The 23330-nt window shown below is 43.0% G+C and overlaps 1 protein-coding gene and 1 long non-coding RNA gene across 3 annotated transcripts in view; one reads left to right on the top strand and one right to left on the bottom strand.

Annotated features, from left to right (window-relative positions):
- Positions 1–447: 447 nt before the first annotated feature.
- LOC311437135 overlaps positions 448–23330 on the top strand; it is a 36027-nt gene continuing 13144 nt past the window's right edge. Inside the window, exons 1-6 of one of the 2 annotated variants that reach the window (XR_014693317.1) lie at positions 448–707; positions 5362–5411; positions 8791–8885; positions 17207–17304; positions 17700–18395; positions 19148–19255. This is a non-coding gene — a long non-coding RNA (uncharacterized lncRNA). Of the gene's footprint in view, positions 708–5361; positions 5412–8790; positions 8886–17206; positions 17305–17699; positions 18396–19147; positions 19256–23330 lie in introns of those variants that run through there. The other variant, XR_014693316.1, reaches the window with a different exon arrangement.
- Positions 7259–10565, bottom strand: FGF4 (fibroblast growth factor 4; the record flags this gene model as incomplete). The annotated part of the gene is made up of 3 exons (XM_084519993.1): positions 10257–10565; positions 9364–9467; positions 7259–7435 (listed from the first exon to the last, which is right to left on the bottom strand). Exons 1-3 carry the CDS (start codon positions 10558–10560, stop codon positions 7259–7261), a joined length of 585 nt encoding a protein of 194 aa, XP_084376119.1. The 5' UTR covers positions 10561–10565.

The raw sequence follows: 23330 nt of genomic DNA, 5'->3' as shown, positions 1-23330 counted from the left end.
AAATAAACCCACCCTGAGAAGTGTGTAGCTGATAGTCTGTGCACATTGCCATTGCCATAACAAGTTTCAGAGAAAGACAAAGAGCAGGAAAGAAGGCAGAAAATGTGAGGATGGTTGGGGTAACACAACAACAGGGGAACAGAAAATCAAGTAGGAGCTTGAGGGTAAAGAAGAAATGAGGAACCAAGAGGAAAGGTGTCAAACACCGGGAGGAGGAGGCCGCACACGGGCAGGGCCGCCGGGGACAGGCAGTGCCAGTCACCCAGCCTGCCACAGGAAGGTCAAAAACAAGGCAAAGAGCAACCCAGGTCATTTTCCTTATGGCTGTGGAAAAGCTGCAATAAACAGCAGCCAACGTTAGGGCTGTGCCTCCTTGCGGTTTCAGTGTGGGCCAAGCTGGCCTACCCGCACGGGCAGTGCCGTTCCGGGAGCAAGCACCGCGGGCAGCCCTGGGTCGTCGTCCCAGGGTAACCGCGCGCCGCGTGCTGGCGCCGGCGGCATCAGTGCTGTTATCTTGCTGCAAGGAAAGGCACCAGCGAGGGGACAGAGAGGGACCGTGTGGGTGAGACACCAGCCCAACCGCCTCAGTTAATGTGTAACCGTGGATGGGAGAGCTCCTGCGCACGGTAGCACTAGGGCTCTCTGCGGCTGGTATCGGAGCGGGATCCGGCGTGGCAGGCGAGCGCCCCAGAGCTGTACCCCACCAGGTAACACAAAGGCACCCTGGTGGTTAGCACTAGGAGGGAGGGGAGAGGAGGAGGTGCCCCGTCCTGGCAGAGCATGGTCCTCACATTGGAGGGTGCCTGGTTGAGGACCTCCTTGGTCTTCCCCCTCTATGGGGCTGCCCTGCTGCATGTGCTGGGAGGGGGCTTGGAGATGGGGAGCGGCTGGGTGTCAGCGTGGATGGTGGGCATGGGGAGGGTGATGAGGCAGGGCCTGGCTCCTGTGGAGGCCACCTGCCTGCCTGTGCTGCTGAGGTGTCTGCTGGCATGGGGTTATGCCCACCCTGGAAAAGGGCTTAGAGCAGGTCAGGCAATGTGGAACAGCTTCTGAAAGAGGCTTGCCCCACAAAAGGTGCAAAACGTTACCTCAAGCATGGAGAGCTACACAGCTAACGTTTCTTCTAAACTGCTTTAACAAGGTCCCCACAAGGTTGGGGTCTCTCCGATGCCTAATGGATGCTGGCCCTGCAGGTGTTACTCCCTTCCTTCTCACAAGCACCTTTAACCTCAAAGACATTAAACAGCTGTATTGGCCCCAGCTAACATTACAAACACTTTTATTGAAGGCACTGGAAGCAAACAGATGTAGCTGTGGAGATAATGAGAAAGGATGTAAATAGTAGCTCACCAGAAACCATGGAGTTTTACCAAGTGGCTTTGACACTTACCAAATACCTTTAAGCTGATAAAGATCTGATTTGTACTTCAGAGGTAACCTGATTAGCAACCAGTTTGAATCTGGAATATGTTAATTGGTACAAACATCACTAAATCACTTTCTTTAACCTATATGAAGTAGTGTGAATGAACGATAGTGAAGGTCAACATAGCCTGGGGAGTCATAGAGAATGAGTACTCCTCTATCTACCCACAATAAAATAGTATGATTAGCAATAAAATGTAATTGTATGTGCACACAAAGAATGACACTAGAAAGCACCCAAGGTCAAACCAGCATTCAAAATTTAAGAAAAACAGAACTAAATATGCACATGCAACCAAAGTCTGGTCATGCACCATGCTTTTTGTCAGGAGTCCTGCCCAGTATGGACTGCTTGCTAAGGGAGCACTGTTTTCTAGTTTTGTTTTGCTCAGCCAGAAGGTGTGTGGCTTACTGACAACATGCTGTGAGGAAATACATGCTTGTCTTCTCATAAGCTTTCCATAACTCTCACAAGTTCAGTAGCTCTGTGTTTCACAAATATTAATGTATATATTTTGAACACTATTTAATGGCAACTTGCAAACTGGGAGCTGAAGCACAGAGACACCAGTGACAAAAAGGTGCAGTAACGTAATCTGCCCAGGTTGAAACATTCTCAGCTCAACATTTGATAGTGCTTGACATTAGCCAGGACATAATTTCTATTCACCACACAGCTGCGACTGATTTCAGTTTTGTGTGTTCACCTTGTTTGCCACACTTTGTGGTGTCCTGTTGGGCATTCAGAAAGGAAGGGCTGGACCATTTGTTGCACCTCATTGCTGGCATCGCAGGTGACCTGGTGGCAGAGGTGACACTAACATCTGATCCTTTAGTGTGACACTGGACTATTCTCTCCTCAGAAACCTTAAAAAGGAAAAAAAACAGTCAATATGTTCTATGAACATGATTAACCAGCTTCTTTTTAATTTACAACAAAATTTAGGATGTAGCAAATTGTCATTGTTTTATATTAAGTAATTGTCTGCCTTAAGTGGCTGAATGTAGGCACTTCTGGGCATGTTCTGGGCATGATATTAAGCTCTTTTTTTTGTTTTTTTAAAGTAATCAATTAAAAAAACAAATAGGACAGGGTAATATTTCTTGTTCAAAGTCTGTAAATCATGCCTGGAGTGCAGGAAACTGGAATTGTGCTATGTCTTCCTTTCATGTGCTGAATTGTCTGAAAACAGCTAGGTATTACAATCTTTCACAACTCCATCCATGTTTAGATCACTTAGTAGAAAGCAACAATAACTTGTGCTGTACAAAGTGAGGTGCAGTGCTTTAGGGAATTCCTTTTAACTTCCTTGCTGAAGCCCTTGCTAGCCTTTATCAAAAGACTCCTCACCCCTTAACAGACTCTCTTTAATTGGCCACTTGCATGGTCAGTTAATATACTGTGGTGGAAACCAACTGGTGAAGTGTGAACAACTGAATCTGGAACTATAAACTCAGTGACCGCTCTGAAACCTGTGGCTATTTATATACAAGGCAGTGTTTTGTCATGCTGATTTTTATTAGCACAGATTAGATACAGACAGCTTGATAGATGCCACAGAGCAGTCAGGAAATGTTAAGTGCAGACCATGTGAAAGATGCCAGCCCACAAACAAGCAGCAGGGTAGTGAGCCTGCTGTCCCCCTTCCCCAGGCAGGCAGGGGCATGGTGCTACCCTGGGACCACTGTGAGGGGCCAGGCCGGCACTGCTCCTCTTCTCTTTGCCTTATGGGACAGGCTGGGTAATCACCAGGTGGGGGGAAATGGGTCAGGCCCATGGATGGGGCTACTCCATTTTCTGGAAAGGTTTTAATTTTCTGTGCAGAGAAATATTTGTTGAAGGATGCCAGAGGCACTGGGCATGACAGGAGTACTGCAGTGCTCTCAGCCATTTGAGAAATGTTATATCAGGGCCTTTTGAGGGGCATTAAAGTTCATTTAGTCTTTGATGCATTTCTTTTACTACCTCCAAAAGCAATGGAAGGAAAACTGGCCTAGCAATGGAGCAAAAATGATGCCAGAGGAGAGAGAGCTATCTAGCATTCTTGGTGACATCTCATATTGTTCCCTTTGTGGTGGCAACAGGCTTTTATATATATATATATATATATTTTTTTTTTTTTTCTGGGGGTAGGACTATATATGGCAGTCAGTACTCTAGGTGCTATGAACCTGCAAAGATATACTCTGAAATGTCACTACACTGTCCTAACAGTTGGGATTTATCCCTTAAAATCATAGATGGATGTCTCCCCAAGGCTGAAACAAACTCTTGGAACAAATTTTGGAAATTTGTTAACCAAATTAACCAATTTTGGTTAAAATTTTGGAAGACCTGGCAGCAATAAACCTATATTTGTTCTTTGTTTACAAGCAAAAAAATGTTAATCATGAAAAATGATTATATATGTCTGCTTGCCTATTTATTCTGGTTCTATTCATAGGAGCATTAAACACACTGCATCTATACTTGTCTGTTTCAAAAAAAAAAGGCACCTGCGCTACATTTATAGAGTCTGTACAACTTTAGAAAGAAATTGCTCAAAGTGGAGCACTGGCCATTCACAGCTCATCTATTGCCTTTCCCATTTAGGAACAAGAAAGAGAGCATCAGTCAGTGGAAAATAAAGTGGAGAAGTCTGTATCTGCAGGGGGGGGAGGAGGGTGGGTGGGTCTGGCTTTGTGTGTCATACAGCCGTTAGCTGAATAAACTCCCTTTGCCATTAAGGAGTGTGAGATCAAACTTGAGTATTGTCAATGCCATTACATATTGTCCCCTAGTCCTACAAAAGGGACGACCATAAATAAAACTGAAAGTATATGGATTCCACAGTGTGTGTGCACAACTGCATTCATATGAGGGTCAATAAAAGTTGCAAAAACAATTGTGCCATCAGGTGTGCTACAAAGCCCTTCATGTTTCTGTACACTGGTGTGAGGATAATCAGTAACTACAGAAGGAGACAGTGTCTTAAATCAAACAGGTAATCCTAGAACTTCTTGCATCGATGTAATCTTGCTTCACAGCAAGAGTGACAGCAATACTCATTAAAGCTGAGGAAAAGGCAATCCAGTTTCATTAGTAAGGTTAACACCCCCAGCAACATAAACCCCAAAACTGATGTGTCTCTGATCATTAATATTAGCTGCTGCATGAAAAGCTGTTGTCATTAAATACCACGCGAATAATACAGGCAAGAATACTAATCTGTGGCAGATGCAAGCATGCATATCCATTACAGAGCTCATGAAGCTGGGCTTTCCTGGACAATATCCAACTTTGCCAGGGTGAACTTCAGCTGAGTAAGAAATCCAGATTGTCACTCATGAAGTATCTGGCATAGGTGCAAATACTCCCTTGTCTTTCGGAAAGTGAAATAGCATTTTTTTGTTTGTTTGTTTGTTTTTGTTTTTCACTGCAGGATGCATTCCCTTCTAAAGAGTAAAATCAATTCCAGGAATCCATACATTGTAAACATTTATCATTTATTATGCATTTAAATGTGCACAGCACATACACCACAGTCTTGAACAGCACCTGTATAAAACTACAGACAGATTCTGGTAAATGGTGAACTCTCATACCATGTAACATTGTTATCAAGGTTTTATCACAATATTTCAAAGTTACAACAACTACCTCTGAACATATCTTCTGTGAGGCTGTCAGTTGTGGATTTCAGTGGCATGAAAAGTGACAAAGAAGAACCATTCATAGGCAAATTCTTTGTGATTTTGCTGTCTGAAACTTGGAACGAAATCATCAGTTGTCAGAGGTAGCAGTGATAATTACACAATGATTACTCACATATAGAACACATAGAAAGTATAGATATCCCCCAAATTACAGAAGAAAAATCCTTAGGCATGACATTTCCTAGGCACTCTCTCTTGATTTGGCTTCCTGATTCTTAATTGTTATTTTTGCTTTGACAGCAGCTGGCTTAAGATGTGGTCCTGGTCTGCTCTGGTCTCACTGAACTTTGGTGAGTAGATTTAGTCTTCAAGGTCATGTGTAAGCAGAGAATACAGGCAAGTCTATACAATTCCAATAGAACAAAGACTTTTGTGTAGGAATGTAAAAAGAAAAAAAAAAAAAGCTGAACTCAAATTATCCACAGCCTTGAGATTTGCATGTAGTCAGAAATTACTACTTTAGATTGGAAGATGACCTATAAACATCCTCTAATTCATTAAATGTTGTGGTTAGTCCTGGTTACAACTTAATTTATCGATGCCACAAATATGATTTATCATTTAAAGAAATGAAAAAAAGAACATAGGAAAAATGGATCCTTTTAAAGATTCCCCCATAATCAAACCTGTCTTTTCCTTCATCGCATTAGAGTTACACTTGCAAAATATATAAAGAAAAATATAGGGTTACTTGATGACGATATAGTACTGCAGCCTGACAGCTGTCTGCAAATATTTTCACCATGATTATCCTTACTAAAAGTAAATCACTGGGTAAAGATAGCTCAAACGTGACAAGGCTCAAATAGGATGCAACCAACTCTATCTTGAATACTTTTGGCTACATATGGAAAAAATAGAGATTCGGGATTACAGTGATAGTTCCTCTAAGCCCTTCTCCAGAATTATAAGACGAAGCAGAAAAGTGTGTACCTTCCATGCAGATTTTGTTAGGAGACTGGCTTTGAGAGTTAGTGAGGTAGAAATTAATTAACTTTTTCAGGGAATGAGACAGAACAAAAGCAGCATATTTCTTCTTCCAAATACTGTACCAAAAATAATAACTAGTACAAAATAAACTTGATTATTGGTAATTGATCCAAATTCTCTCTATGGAGCTTCTCTTTCTGTGAACAGACAAATGACTGCCTTTTCAAAACTTAAGAGTATTATAAATTTTTTCAAACTTTGACAAACACATGTAGTCTCCAAATATTAAAGGGAATTTGATATGAATAAGGTATAATTTGTTCACAGCAGCATGTTTCACAGTGTGCTGACTGGGGGAAGAGCTGAGTTTTTTTTTTTGTTTTAGCCTAATGCAAAGCAATCATATCAAATATATTGTCCATTAAGGGCCACAAAAGATAGTATGCTCCTGTTTATCTAAATAGAAAAGAAAAAAAAAATCCTGCTGAGTTTATATAGGTGTTTAAACCTCTCTACTGCCTGGCAGCTCTAAGAAGACTGACTGCAGGAAAGTTCAAAGTTCAGCACTGGCAGATCTAAAAACAGATTTGTGGGGCAGCTCTTCAGCACCGCACTTTCTGTACCGAAGTAAACCGATACCATTCCAATTAAATAGCAACACTGCACAAAGGAGGTCAGGCATTGTGTGTGGCTCCACGCCGGCATCCCACCCAGGCACCTCCGTACTGTTCCTTCTCAAAGGCCAAGAGCTTCTTTGGGAGTCACGGGGGTTTTGAAAACACACAGAGGAGAACAAAGCCACCATAACAAACAAATACGTGTACAACAATAGACACTGTACAACACACACACAGTGCAAAACATTCTAATGTAGGAATTGAATGTCACCTGTTTTAGAACACGTAGTAGCAGCACACCTGTGATAACTTAGAAATGAATTAAATAAACCACAAAGCATAAGTCTTCTACTGTTGCACCATGAAATGAAATACCTTGGGTTGGAGGTTTGTTTTGTTTTCAGAAATTAAAAAAAGAAATCAGAACTATAAATAATTTTTGTGGCAATATATACAGATTTAAATAATTAATTTAAATATCTTACACCTACTCTTGCATAAAACTCTCCAGTAAAAGTGCACCATGTTTCTTTTCCCCAAATGTGTTCTGGGTCTTTCCCTGTGCTGAGGTAGGTCGGAAGGGAGATGTCTCAGATTCTAGGAAGAAAATGTGTCACTGTCATTGTGGGAGATACTTTATTGCCTTTCTTTGTTCTTCCGTTTTTGCTCAGGGCTATGTACATCCCGGGATAAATCCTGGATTCGTAAGCATTGTAGTTGTTTGGCAGGAGAATCTCTTTGAATTTGCACTCATCATTGAAATGGGTCTGAAATGAAAAGGAAAGAATGAGAGGGAAGGAATTTTAAACATCAGGTGTGGAAATATTCTTGCTACCAGGTGTAGTAGGTGTGCTGCACGAAGATGTGCAGCTGACTTTCCCCCCTGTTAGTAACCTTTTGAAGTGGTTGTCCAAACGAAGCTTCAAACAACACTCAGAGGATCATTAAGGATGCTGCTTCCAGGCCAGACACAGACACATGGAGGGGGGAAGGACACCCCTAGCTCTGTCTGTGCTCTTGAGGGAAGGGAGCACATTTTAACAGAGCGGGCACTGCCATGAGGAATGACCCAAGCCCAATTCTGCTGCCCTGCTCATCTAACTTGGTCAATGAGTTTTTCCTATGAACGAGAAGGGAGAAACAAACTGTCAGACACCAGGACAATGGGAGTTATAAGTTGTAACCTGTGCCCATGTCCCCATGTTAGAATGCACAGGTCCACTGATATTCCTGAGTCTGCACGTGAGAAGTTTACTTGGTTCCCAAAGCAGAGTTTGTCCTACCACCAGTGAATTGCCCACGAGGCTTCAGAAAAATCGGAATGCTAGCACTTTCTCATGTCCTTTGAGGAGAAAGAGGCATTATGAAGATGCTCAGGGAGATGCTCAGGGTGGACAGTATTTTCTGCTTCTTTAGTTTTACAATTGAAAGAAGGAACATTCACCTGTTTTAAAGGATCAGGAAAATAGAACTGACAGAAGGCATGCTTCCAGTAAAGAGGTTTCACATACAAAAACAAAGAGGGACAGGTGTTACAGGTGTGTTATCTGGAGAGTAACAAATGAGGTCACCTCTTGTTATTGGGCAAAAGCCTAGCATTTTGTAAGATAGGTCTCAGCCTGCCAGGCTGAACACTGCTTTGGGAATTACATTATCCAGGACACCAAAGCAACGTATTGTCTTCATAAGACATTATGCAAAAGAAGCTTTTGCACTTTGATGACGATTCTGCCTGGCTTTCATGTAAGTTGAAATCCTATGTGACAGGACTGATGCCACAGAAAATCATTCTGGATAATTCATGTGGAAATGCCCTAGTTAACTTTGACATAGTTTGGCCCTTCCTCAACCCAATTTTCTTCAAAAAATATCTGAGAGACATGAAATAGAAATGCTGTGGGTAGGGAAGGAGACCCATGAGCATGAGGTTGAAGTGATGCTAACGGCAGTTAGTTAACTTATATTGAGGTATCTCAAAAGCAGAAGGATGGCTCAACATGGGCAAAAACATGCACCGTTATTGTCCACTCCAAGTGTGTTGTAAAATATGCCGCTGTCTTTTCCAAAGACTCGATGAAAAAAAAAAAAAGAAAAAAGAGATTTATATTGTCTCTCCTAATAGATCTGCCTTCACATAATTGCAAGCCCAGACCCTGAAGATGCTGAACTCTCATGGGAACTCTCCAATCGAGAGCATTAACAAAGAGTGATCAATAGGTATGTGACAAGCACTGATTCATCACATCATAAAGGATCATTTGTGGGGCCCTGGCTGATCAGAAGTTCAAGTTCCCTGTGAGAGATGGGGCAAGCAATTGCCATCCTTGATTGATGCTGTTTAAATTTAAATATGAGAAAGATATGGATTGAGGCTACCCTGGGGGTTTGCAACACAAATGACTGCTATGTTGTTGTATGAAGTGGGCAAGGTGGGTAGCCATGGTTGGCTGATTAAATTTTTCACATGGGAACCAAAGAAATACAAGGCAGAGAAGTGGGTTTTACTAAAAAAAAATCAGTGAACTTAGCACACCTGGGCAGCACACCTTCTGTTGGCAAGGCACCAAGGGCTAATCCATGGTGCCTGGCCCAGGAAGGGCAGAGATGGTGCTTGGGCAGCTTCCAGCACCATGTACACCTCTTATCCCAGCTGACTGTGTTCCCCTCCCCACGCACACAAACGGTGGCTACTTACAGATCCATAGAGTTTGCCTCTGCTATTCATGGCCACGAAGAGTCCACTTCTAACACCAAATATGCTCACCACTCCTCTTTCCACAGGGGAGATTTCCAGCAGACCTACATAGGAGAGATGGGAAATCAGGGAGACGAAGTGCTGTGCCCTGAAGGAGTGTGTGTGGTATCAGTTCTGTGCTCACCCAGAGGTTCCCATCCTTGGTGTGCTGTGGATCCCCATGCCCCAGCACTGCTGTGGGTGGCCACAGATCCCCAGCCTCATGCCCCACGTGCTGCCCCATGCTCCATGCTGGGACCTCTCTTCTTTTAGCCAAGTATCTATTTTTACATTGCCCCCAGGCATCCTCCTGTGTAGCCGAGGTTAAAATAAGACAGAGTGTGCTTGGGGGCGAATGAAACATTTGTCATCATGCAGCTTATATCCCCTGTTGGATCTTATTGTTTCAGTTGGATATCAGAGTCATGGGGCCACGGGGTTAAGTCCCTAGCAGATGCTTTTCAAGTTTGGGGGAGAGCAGGGCCCTGGCTGCGCTCCCCACAGCCCCTGCTCAGAGTGGGCGGCCCAGGGGGCCGAGGACCCTCCAGATGCTGAGGCAAGCCCTACACCTGATGCGAGGGGCAGCGCGGCTCCGGGCACGGAGCTCTCGATGGGCTGCACCGCTGCCCCCTTCCCCCGGGCGCCGGGCGCCCTCGGGGCAGCCGACGCGAGCAGCACCGCGGTGCCGGGGACGGGCGGACTTCTCCGGGTGGTGGGAGATCGGCCCTACACCCACCCTCCTTTTGCCTCATACCGTTCTCCGGGGCAAGGCGAGCCGCTGCGCACCCGCGGCAACCTCCGCGGGCACGTAGCGGCTCACCTGCCCGACCGCGGGGGGCTCGGCGCCGGCTTACTGTATCGGTTCTCGCTGTGGATCCCGTCGATGCGGCCGTCGGGCAGGACCTGGATGTGGAAGCCGATGCCCACGTTGCAGTAGAGGCGCCGCAGCCGCTTGATGCCCAGGAGGTAGTCGCCGTCGCGGGAGGCGTCGCGGCGCTCGGCCGGGAGGCGCGCCACGGAGCGGGCGAAGAGCGCCGCGTCCCAGCGGCGCTGGCGGGGCCCGGCGGGGAGGCGGCCCGGGGGCGGCCGGCCGCGCACCGCCCCCGGCCACAGCAGCCCCAGGAGCAGCGCCGGCAGCAGCGCCGCGGGGAGAGGCATCCCGGCGAGGGGCGCGCAGCCACGGGCCGCCGGCCGGTCGTCGCTCCGAAGAGGCGCTCGCCCCCCCAGCTCCCACTTTATGCTGAGGTCGGAGCGCGCGGGGGGGGGTAGGGGTGTGTGTGTGAGGAGTGTGCGGGGAGAGGGGGGTAAAACAAAACAAAACGCACACACACACAGAAAAAAAAAAAAAAAAAAAAAAAAAAGGAAGAAAAAAGAAAATAAATAAAGAAAAAAAAAAAAAAAGCGAGGCGGCGGGAGGAAGGAGGGAGCCCCGCGCTCAGTCCCCCGAGGATCTGCGGTTTCCCTGGGCAGGCTGCATGTAGAGGAAATCCCGGGAGCAAGAGCTTCTGAACTTGATCTCAACTCCAGGAGTCTTGTCTGAAGTGCTGATCTTCTATAGCTGCTCAGCCATAGCGCTTTAGCCCTAGCCACGATATTTATATATCCATGTGCGTTGGTACCTATTACATCACCACCTACTGCTGTCTGCTGCAGCCCTCCGGTTTAGCTGAAAGTCAAATTATCACCCCTAGATGCTTAACAACTCCGAAGCGTCTTGAGGGGAAACGGTGAGCAGCACTGGTGCTAAACAAGAGGGACAGCACAAACTTTTAAAAAGAAAAGGTCATATTTTGCATTCGTCACAGAAGGTTCCTTCTTTTTTCTTTTTCTTTTTTCTTTTTTCTTTTTTCTTTTTTCTTTTTTCTTTTTTCTTTTTTCTTTTTTCTTTTTTCTTTTTTCTTTTTTCTTTTTCTTTTTTCTTTATTTCTTTTTCTTTTTCTTTTTCTTTTTCTTTTTCTTTTTCTTTTTACTTTTCTTTCTTTCTTTCTTTCTTTCTTTCTTTCTTTCTTTCTTTCTTTCTTTCTTTCTTTCTTTCTTTCTTTCTTTCTTTCTCTCTCCTCTCCTCTCTTTCTCTGTCTTCTTTCTATCTTTCTTTCTCCGTTCTCTTTCTCTCTCTTGCTTTCTCTCTTCTTTCTCTTTCCCTCTTTTCTTCTTTCTTTTTCTTTCTCTTTTTCTCTCTTGTAAATGCCTACAAATGCTAATGCAGGACACAAAAATCAAAGAATGCCCAGCACACTTTTCCCTGACACAATGTATGACTTTGTGGAAATCTGTGGAATTTCAGCTTTTGCTGTATCCAAGCGACATGGTTTACAGTTTGCTGGATGCAGAAAAATTCCCTTCATTAACAGCCAAAATAGTTGTTGCATGGGAGGTTTAAGAAATGAAAAAATGAAAGAACTTGGAAAGAAAACAACAACAACAAAACAAAAGAAAGAAAAGGGTAGAGGTTTTAATAAGGTAGAAAATAGTTAAAGAAGCAGTATGTGCTCAAAAGCAGTAATAATGACCAATAATGTTTTTGATTCTAAATATCCCTTTAAGAAATCAGAAAGCACAGCATTGCTCTGGAGTATAAGACATACGGAGCTCCCTCTTGGTCAGTATACTGCTAGGGGCTGTAGTGACAGCAGTTTGTTCCTGACCTTTAGAGGCTGCCCATTCATATAAGTATTGCTGTGCTCTTTAATGGTATGATTATTTTCTGATCTTTGATGTGCATGCACTTCAATGTTGCCATTTTGTCTTAATGATACAGTTGTTCTTAGATAGGTACTTCATTAACTTTAAGTTCATGGGATTGAAACTCAGTATTTAAAAGTAGAAGAGGGCAAATTTTGATTCCAATAGTCCAGAACTACTTTGATTAGAGCAAATCCCATATGTTTTGTCACCTCCCTTTGCCTAAGCCTCAGCCCTCAACAGGTTTTCAGAAACAACAGGTGAGGGGACATTAGAACAATTTTGGAAGGTCCTGAATTAATACGAAAGTGGGGGAGAAGTGGTTTGTGACTCAAGTCCTTTATAGCCTGAGGACAGTTTAGTCTTTCACACCAGTAAAGCACTCCTGCTGTTCCAGCAAAGGATGCGAGAGAAAAGAGAATTGCCCCAAGCCAGATGACAGCTCACCTAGGTGCGAAAATCTCTGACCTTCGCTAAACCTAAGCAAACTTAGATGATGTACTTTTATTTCTTCTTGTGAGGTGCGTATACAGTGTGTGTATGCATATGTGTGTGTGTGTGTGTATGCTTCCTCCATTGGTTTCTTTCTCCTGATGCACCTCTTAGGATGGAAAAGTGACTGCTGCTGCTTTATGGATAATTGTGATCTGGTGCTACAGGGGTAGAAGTCTCCTAGGTGTGGCTTTGTCTTAATGTGTCAAAGAAGTTAATTTATGTGTGTATTTTAAAGACAGCAGAACTTAGATGTTTCTCTGTGGAGGTTTACAGGCTGGTAAATCTACTGAGGTCAAACGCACAGACGTTTACTACATTTCCATTTGCATCAGGCCCATCCAGACACTCTTACACCTGACAAGTCCAGGGGATCAGTTCTGGATGAAAGTGCTGTACTGTACAGCAGGCAAAGTGGGCTGAGAGCAAAGCTGCTGCTCAGGGGTTTGGAAAGTGCCCTGCTCTGCAGAACCTGTGCTGGGGGCCTTGTCCTTCCTGAGGGTCCCCAGAACAGCACAAACCCACCACACTTCAAAATCTGAATTATTTGCTCTTAGCAAACAGCGTTGGATGAAGGTAGGATTAAGTTTATTTACCCTCCAAAGGGTAAGGCTAAGGAGTGGTGTTTTTGCCAGACCTGCAGGTTCCCCCCTGCAGCAGAAGCATGGTCTAATGCCCACGGCTGATGGGTCAGAACCAGATCTGCTTGGCCTGGCTGCCACCAACAGCCCCTGGTACCCCTGGGGTACTCACACTCCCTCCATGCCTGGAGGGACCCACATGTCTGGGGGCCAGCTAAAATCCCCACTTTATCAAAGCAGACACTGTGATGTAAATTGGATCTCTTAATTCATTTGTAGGCAAGTAGCATCTTGTTAGGTCATGCTTGTTAAATGTCTTGACCAAGTGATTGTCCATGACCCAAAAAGCATATAAGCCTTAGCCCTGTGAATATGAATGTGGGTTAAACCTTGAGGTTAGGGACATGCACTGGAGGCCCAGCAGGTCTCATTGGGACTTACATAAATGGGTCCTGAAATGCATGTTACGCTCTGAGTCCATATGCTTGTAAGATCAGGTCCTAGACAGTTACACAAAGCACCCAGAACATCACATTAAATTGCCACAATATCACTGGTCTATAAGGGATGCTTTTGCAAGTTAGTTCTTCAACTTTTTACAGAATGAAATGGCAGTCTTTCCATAAAGGCTTGAAGTGAATCTTTCTAAGAGGAAAAGGTATACATTTCCAGCTAAGAATGAAACAATGAGGTTTGATTTTGAGATTTGAATGACGTATATTCTTATATGTGTGAGCATGTGTACAGTTGGAGTTGATATTTGAACTGACCAGAGGACTGCAGATGACCTCTAGGTACCCTGACAATTTAGGCAGTCCATTAAACTCTATACAGATTCTGTTCCACAACACACCACAAAAAAGCACCCACTACCTCCAAAGACTACTCCTGATGCTTCAGAGACCTCCAATTGCTGATCTGTCCGTACCTGTAAAAAATACGGGGAGATGAAAGCAAAGCAGAACTGCAGCAGTTTAAATTTGCAACAGGTGTAAATGACAGGTGGAAGCTGCTGACATTCGCGGCCTCTGTGCTGCAGTGTAGATATTTCCAGTTGGAAATTGTTGTCACAGGAAACAATCTAAATAGTATATCCCCTATGGAAGTCAATAAAACTATGTCTTGTCATTTTCTTTTGCCTCCTCCTCCCCCCCTCCCCCTTTTAGTTTTTCCCATGTGAGTATAGTATTCCCTTATTCCAGGGAGTTCCTCTAGCTGCTGTTTGTGTAATACCAGAATAGCTCCCAAACATTAATTTATCCTTGCAGAACGTTTGTGAGGCACAAACACAGAATTATCCCAGGCCAGAGATGGACACAGAGAGAAGAAATGATTTGCCTGCCGTTGGCCAGGTTCTCTGAGGCAGAGCTGGGGACAAAGCATCCAATATACCAACAGCTTTTGAGCAGTGAAGGGAGCTGGGTATCTCCAGACCATCCCATAGTTAATTCTTCTGTCTATTCTGTATTATGCCATTATTCACTGCTGTGTACCCCCTACACCTTGTGTCACGCAATTTCACAGCAATAATTTAACTATTGAACAGATAAAATGTCTTCATCTTTGCATTGGTTCTGTTGCCTTAGAGCATATGTGATATCACAGTTAGACAGCTCTGCTTTCCAAATTCCTCTAGGTTCAAAGTATAAGAAAGAGGAAGGGATTCGCAGACTTGAGACCCATGCCTAATTCAAATCCTGTGTCACGTATTCTGAAAGGAAAAGGGAAAGGAGGAAGGAATTTGGGATATCTCTACAACCTTTATGGAAATTATTTTGCATTTGCACAGGCACAACAGTCATCCAAACTTGGCTCTGTGTTTATATCTCTAAATGGATCTAAGTCCTCAATTTAAAAGTCAATTTACATATTTATTAACCCCACTAAATAGATGTAAATGACCCTGAAAAATATTGTTCATGGACTCTTCTGCTGAAGGCAAATATTGTACTGGTCCTTTGATCTGGAAGGATGGGGAGTGGACTGGAAGGGGCATGGAGAAGTATATTGTTAGGAAAAAATCCCTTTCACTATGTTTGCATGCTACAAAGACATGGTAAAAAGCAAGCCTGTACCCCAGCTCTCCCTTGGCACACACCCCTTTTAATTATGATGACTTTGGAAGACAACTACCCAGCGGTCTGCAGAAGGGACTCGCCTGAGAGAGCTTTCTCACGTTCACGTCTGGCTGCCTCTCTGTGCAAGCAGGGGCAGTGGTCCCGGGAGAGGCGGCCGGCTGGAATGCAGCACAGTGCTGGGGCCCGAGCCCCGAAGGGACGGGGTCGCTGGGAGACCTTCACCGTCCTGGCCTCTGCATAACACACATACCCACACACGCCAGCGAGTCATATGCACTCCTTTTCTTTTTTCTGTTTGCAGCTGGTCTATTTGATCTCTGTGTGCCTGGGCTGTTTGCCGTTGTGAGCGTCTTGCTGTGATCAAAACCTTATTATCTTGGGTGATGCTGTAGTGTTATATATTGGAAAAGGGCAGTGGAGTATAGCAGCAAGCAGCTGCAATGCTGGTCATACAACAAAGGCATCAATAACCTTTCTGCAGTGTACTTGGCCTGGTTCAGTGGGAGGACTGGGTGTCACTTTGCCTGTAATGGGCATGGACTTTTTCCACAGCTGCTCCCTCTACTGCTGTTGAGCTTCTCCATGTGTCTCTGTATAAAGCAGAGACCAGAGAGGACCACGTCCATCTCTGTGGCTCCTGTAGTTCCTCAGTGGTGTAAATGTTGCAATTCACACTTCCAGCTTGTGACTATGCTGCTCATATACACCCACAGCTGCAGGGATGGGCACCAAAATGCTCCAACTGGAAGATCAAGTCAAAGACTTTTGATTTTCTATGAATTACATTCAGTCTTATCAGCCTTTTTCTTCTCAGCTTCTATGCTTTATTTGTTTGTGGTATCACTTTTGAGCTGTAAGGTTGCTGTTCCCACAATGTCAGCACTGAGGTGTGAGGTGGTGGCGTAGTGACAGCAACCCTCTGGGAGACCCACGTCTGCTCTTAGCCAACCGATCTGACATGGTCACGGCAGGCCATTTCCTTGCCCTGCTGGTCCTTGTCACTAACTGACGTAGGCAGAGCTCTCAGGTGAAGAAACACATCTGGACAATCTGTTATACCCTCTGCTTCTCACTCTGTTGCTCTCCACTACCCTCTTCCTTGTTTCTCCCTTTTTCTGTATCTGTTCTACTCACTTCTCCATCCTCAGGACAGGATGATGGGATTACAGAAAGGAATGCCCTTTGTGGAAGGTGCAGTCATGATAAAGGCTAACTAAATAACACCCAGACTTTAACCACAGGACTGAAATTTGTCTCTTTCCTGGTGGATCTTCTGCAGTTGCCTTTATGGTCCCGCTGCTTACTTGAATGTGTGAACCATAACCGGCATGAAAATGAGCTTTGGGGACCAATGACATAAGAACCAGCTAAGGGAGGAATTCTTAGCAGCCCTAAGTGGGATTTCTCTCTGATGTTGTGATTAGTGTCAGTTGCTGAAACTGGAAGTACTGCTTTACTGTGGGGTGGGAGGATGGGTGGAGAACATGGAGGATCTGAGGACTCTTCAGAGATACCGGCTTTCTTAGATTGTGAATATCAAAGGCTGAGTTCAATGCTTTATTAACAGGGAGGGAGTGTGTGATCGGAGTTCTTATTTTTGAAGAAATGTCCTGGAAAGTCATCAGCTGAGCCAGATCATTTTTGAGGGCAATAATGTCCTGGGGTCTTGCCATAGCCTCACAACCCTCATCCTCAAGCTTCATGAAACTTGAGCCTAAGTTTGGTGGAGAAGTCCATTAAGAACCAAGGTGAAAAAATATGTATAGAGGGCTCTTGCTATTAATGTAAATCTTTTTAAGAAAATCTAGTTCCCAGGCAGGGTCATCCTGCCACTAAAACTCATATACTTTCATGTTCATTGCTGACATTTCTGCATATGCTATTTTGTTCTTCCTTGTCCTGTATTCTTTTCACCTATTGAAATTATAAACATTTTAAAACTAAAAATATACATGTTTTTCCTTTTGTCAGATTATGGCACACTTACTTTTGCTGACACATTTCTTGGCACTCTGCCAAACAAAATTGGTGAAAGGAAACATAATAGAAAATGAGTTTTGAGAATCAGGGTAAGTGTTTGTTAAGCTTATTTTTATTATTATTGTTGTGGGAAATAGTAGCTTAATCTAACTTTTTGTGTGAGAATGTTTTAGCTGACTTTGAGTGTAGCAGAACTGGTTTACATGAATCTGTTCAACATGTGGCCTCTTTGTATGAATCATTTTCTACCGGTGGCTAACGTGAAGAAAACTGGCTGTTGTAAGCAAATGACGTGTATTGCTGAATTTTAAAACTTCCCAGCAAAGTACCACTTAAAATCTGTCAGAACATATATGGACATAGCTGTACAATCCATAACCTCTCTGAGCATGTAGGAAAGGAACTTTTCCAGTTGACCTTTAGTGTCATAACTGTGAAACAAACGGATGTCTCTTTTCCTTATTTACTCTTGGACTTTTCACAGTGCTCATCACTGCAAGGTCTGAGTCCTCTCTGGAGTTAGCAGCCATATCCTCAGAATACCCCCATGAGCTGGATGTTACTGTCCTCTTTCTCAGCCTGTTGCTCGCTGTGGCACCTGATCAGATGCCTTCACATATGCCTGGGGTGGCAGAGGGGGAACTGAGATCAGAGAGATTGTGGAAGATCTGTGTTGTCTGACTGGGCTGATAAACTGCTGTGGTAGAAGTTCTCAAAGCCAGGTCTAAGCAAGTGGTTTTCCCCATGTGGCACACTGTGTAGAGAACCCATTACATTAACTTGGACCTTGAGGGCAATGCAGATGCACTGGTCCAGCAGCACCACACCACTTGCCTGCAGCAGGAGATGCACCTGGGATCCTTTTATTTTGGATGAGCACTGCATTGTGCTCCTGTATGTGCTGTGTGGGGAAGGGGCTGAAGCACAGGTGTCCTGAAACCTTTGTAAATACTCTTCCTTCCTAATGAACACCACTGGTATTGGCAATGACTACAATTTTATTTTGCACTCTGACATGCAAAAGGCCCTGAAAATAGTTACGAAAACACAGTCTAACAGACAGCAACACAGTTTAACAGACAGCTTGCTCAGACAAACTACCCAGTTCAGCACTACATTACTCCTAATGAAACCAGTCTGGAGATTCAGTGTGACCAGAAACAACTGCTTTGTTTACTGGGTGAGTGTTTGAAAGGTAAGCCATAAGTATACACAGATAACAGCTCTACAGATAGAAAAACAACCAGCATGGAAGTTACCCATCAAATTCTGCATTACTTGAAGACAGCAAAAGCAGTAATAATAAGGTAATACGTAACTTTTTTCTCTTCAAGGCCTTTTGAAAGTAAAGCTAAGAAGCCAAATATACAGCTAAGGACCATATTGCAGAAACATGTAGAATAGGTTATCTGTGAACAGACATGTCAGTCATCTGTCATCATATATATCTAGAAGACTTGTCTTAGATTTTGGCACAATTATCACTCACTCTCTTTATGCTGCTTAATAACAGGCCTTTTACATTACAATGGGAGCCAGTTTTCACTCCAAGTTTGGATCATACAAGACATAACTAAGTGTTGGTGCACAATCCTTGCCCAGAAAAATTCACCTGCCCCCAGCAAACCTGCAGAGATAGCATAATGCATTGCATGAACTTAATCATTTGATTACTCTTTGTCATTCAAGGCCCAGAGAAACTTCATCCTAGTAAACCGTTTTAATTTTACCTCTGTCTCCTGGACATCTTTCTCACTTCACTAATAAAGCTAGAAGAGCTACAGTAACATTGGTATTACAGGAACTAACAGATACGTTAAAAAAATAAGTAAATGAAAAAGAGAGAGACTGTTTATCTTCTTTTGGATGGCTGATGTGATGGTACTGCTATAAGAGCATGTTTCTCACAAGGGTCTACTTTTGTTCCTGCAGGTGAAAGGGGACAGGACTAGACTCTAAGTCACTGTTTGATGAAGCCACATCATCTCCTTAACTCTCAGAAATAAATATTTGGTTTATGTTTTTTCTTCCATTTAAAAATGTTTTTATTTGGACATAGACAATATATGGATTCTTTATTGTTTATGTGCTCTGTAGGAACAGATCTCTAGGCAGTTAGCTTAGAAACTTACTTTGCTTAGCATGTCTTTTTTTTTTTTTTTTTTGTAAAGAGGTAGAATGAGTTAAATGCAGAATTGAAATGACCATTTTAAAGCTTGTCTTGAAAAAAGTCTTAAACAAGGTAGACAATTATATAATGAAGATTTTGGTATTCTTAATAGTTTCACAGAACTAACCTGTGATTCCGTTCATCAGTTCACTGGAAGACACTTGGAATCAAGTCAAGTCATCTTCCTGAATACATGTGCCCTGTGAACACTGAGTGTAGTACTATGATCATCTAAAACCTGTTAGCTGTCACATGCAAGGAGGCCATGCCCCACAGGTCCCACATTTCAACTTTGCTGTGACCCAGTTGGAATACTGCATAAGTTACTGCATGGAAAACACTGAACTAATTTTTTTCTCACTTATTTCCATGTAACTTCCTGAGTCACTGGGAAAAAAATAAAAGAAACTGAGCCTACAGAAAATCTGGACCCTACTAGAGATATTGTCTTTATGTTCAGTGCAAAATCATTCAGAATGATTATTTTGATCTGAATCTCCATGTACATTATTATTGGTGTTAATGGGAATGGAGGATGTACATGTGAGCTGTTCGAATCAGAACAGTGGGATGGGAATGATACATAACGAAGAGAAAACTCCCTGCCCAGGGAATTCAGACAGTGCTGTGCAGTCACTGCTATGCTATTTGCCACGTGCTATATACAGTCACAAAATATTCCACTCAGTCAGAGACGTGGCCAGAAAAAGCCCTGCGAACCCCAAAGTCTTACAGTCTTATAATAACCACTGAAGCACGCCTTCCACCACAAAAGGAATACAGCAAAGCTCCTGTTGACCCACATGGGAAAAGCTGTGTGCAATTTATTCAGAACATAAAGAAGCAGGAAAAATCAGGGGGGCTCATTTCTGTAGATCCATGGCCTTTTGGCATTGCTCTGGAACTGTGAAGCACATGTGAGGTAGGAACAATGTAAATTTCTGGCTACATTCACAACATTTCATTGTGTATGAATGACATGTTATAAATGATTTGAGGTTTTCAGAAAACCTATTTGCTCCCATGGAATAAAAAATAAATTTGTGTAAAAGTATTTGGTTGAGAAAGGATTCTGTCATTTAAAACATTCCTTTCAAAACTAATTTGGGTTCTTCTCCTAACTCCTTCCACTTTTTAATTTGCAAATTTATGTTTCATGACAACTGTTGGACCAGCATACAGAGAGGCTAGTCATCACTTGAAGCTCAAATGCAGAAACTCAGAAAAATAAAAAGCACTGGAATCTTTTTGACTGTTTATTGCACTGGAAAACAAAGGAACTTAATGATGATACAATAGTAAAATGCCATCCCCATTGTCTACAACTCTGTGTATGTTATTATTATTATCACTCCCATTATTATTTTTCTGAAAAAAAATCAGTCTAAGACTTCAGTTACAATCAAACCACAAAAAGGAAAAAACAGAAAACACAATAAGCTGCTGACTGACTTGTGTCCCAAAATGCTTAGGCAGCTGCTATTTTTTTGATAGCATTTTTGATAGTTGTAATTTCAAATTACTGCAGTCAGGTCATTTTCATTTGGTCTTTTTGGCCAGCACCAATGTAGCAGAAACCTGAGCAAATGGCATCTATTTATATAGTGGTTTCGAGAAGAGAATGGGGCAGTGTATGTCTTGTCTCATACAAGAAGAGTAGCCACAGAAGGAAGAGAGCTGAAGATGGTGAAGACATTACACCAGGGCTGATGGGGACTTTGGAGCACCATGCTGTAACAGAGCCACTCTGGGAAGGGTGAGACAAGTCCCATAGATCCTGTCAACCAAGGTAGCCCATGGAAAGGATGTCTTTGTTGGTGCTGACTCTGTCCTACATAAGGCAGGTAGATCAAAACCTGGCTTGGTAGCCTTTTTGGTGGAGTGGTGAACTATGACCCCAGCAAAATCACATTGGCCAATGACTGGAAGATATGACAAGGAGCAAGAGCTAGGGAGACTTTGGAGCTACCCTGTTTGTTAGCCTGGAGATCCCCATTGCTGAAATGGCTTAGTAAGAATGTTATTTTTGGTGGCACTGGCAGTTTTTGCAATCGGTATTTGAAGAGGTATATCATCTACAGTGAATATACTGCAGCTGGAGGATCTATTGTACATACTGTAAGAGCTCCTCTGTTCCTTTCCATATAAAACTCCCCAGCTCTTTCTCACACTAACTGAGGAAAGGGTATACCCAGGGCCACTGCAAGGGCAAGGGAGAGTAGTGAGAAGAATCAAGCTGGCAAATGTTTTTCTGTTAGATTTCTACAGAGTTTAGGAAGTTTCCCTGCGTCATCTTCTGTCTGTCTGTCTGTCTGTTTTCCACCCCCATCATCACAGTAGTTCATTCAAACTGCAACAAGAAAATTATGAAATATAAAAAGAAACTACCCCAAATCTCCATTCTCTAGCAGTTTTGGTGCAAGTGCAATCATAATCCAGAATTACAGCAACAAACCTTGTATGCTGTTGTAGTTTATTATTTAACTGAAGTAAATTGCCATTATTTTCTTACCAGGCCTGAGGGATGGTTTGCAAGTCATTCTCATGCTTCATGGTGCCTTCAACTCAACATGAACACAGGCTAAAAAGTTAGCTCCCAAATACATTGGATCACGAATTGATGATGGTGGCAATGTGCTTTCAGGGGATTTAGCACTTCCCCCTCTTTTGTTCCAATGGGAACTGGGATAGGGAAATGATAAATTCCCAGAAAAGAGAAAGATTTTTAAAAGTTTTTGAGGTTCATAGTATAGTCTAAAAACCACTTATGTCAGGAACGAGTAGCCGGTCCAAGATAAAGCGGTTAAAGGGTGGGTGCATGGAGGCTAGGAAAAGGAGTTGCCTTAAATCAAAATTTTCGCTTCATGTTGTGGTGAGATGGCCTTCCTTTTTTTTTTAGTTTTCACCAAATCCATTCTCATTTATGACAAAGTTACACATTATTATATTTTATTTAAGCTTCTGCTATGATTATGGATAAAGGAAAGACAGTTCCTTTAGCTGCAAAGTGGAATATAATCAACACCTTTGCTTGTGGACTGACTCTATACTGCTGGAGGAGCAGACATGTTTAAGCAGCAATTTGGAATCACCAAATACTAGCCATATATATCTAGCTGTTGTTATACTATAAATATAATTATTGCTATTATTAGTATTAGCAATGGTTACTATTACTGGTTATTATTAGTCATAATTTTTACTGTGGTACCACTTAGGAATTCCCTTAGTAGACCAGAGTGCCATTGCAATATGCACTGTAACACTGTTACCATGACAATTTTTCTCTGTTTGCTGGTGTGTTTTGGCTAGAGAGCCAGCTGTTGACTAGCTGTGCTCCAAGTTGCTGAGCAATAAATCCCAAACCAAATTCATGACCAGATTTCTGCTCTAAGTCTCAATCTTGTGACTTGCCGCATAGGCTGCTTTGCGACTCCACCTGACTTCAGCAAGTCACTCTACAAAAATACCACCCTGACACTGAAGCAAGTGGCTCCCACGCCAGTTTTTTGAAAATATACCTTGCATACTCATTTGTACAGGTAAGGACAGGAGATTCTGGTGGGGAGAACAACGAAGAAGAATGTATTTCTGAAAGACTATGGAAACAAGTGAAGATAAGAGTAATTTCTTTGTAATACAAGAAGGGGTTTTTAGAAGCACATTATATTAAGAGAATTGCATTTAACTAAGCAGGAGGAAACAAACTTTGTGAAAAGTCAGTGGTTTCTCACAGATGAGATTTCTCTGACATCTTCAGTCTTCAGAGGTCCACAAATCATTGGCCTGGCTTTTAGGTTGATGTTAAACATATTAACATTGTTAATCCTTCCAAGGTGGTCATTTGACTTTTTTCCTTCTTATAGCAGCATGTGAAATTGGCCACTGTGCACAAAGAACTAATATCAATGCACAGTTCTCTTGCAAATGATGTTTCCTTTGAAA

The sequence above is a fragment of the Aythya ferina genome (genome assembly GCF_964211825.1).
Source record: "Aythya ferina genome assembly, chromosome: 5".
NCBI classification, from domain to species: Eukaryota; Metazoa; Chordata; class Aves; order Anseriformes; family Anatidae; genus Aythya; species Aythya ferina.
The sequence above is the reverse complement of the archived record's forward strand: the minus strand, read 5'-3'. Positions and strand labels throughout refer to the sequence as shown.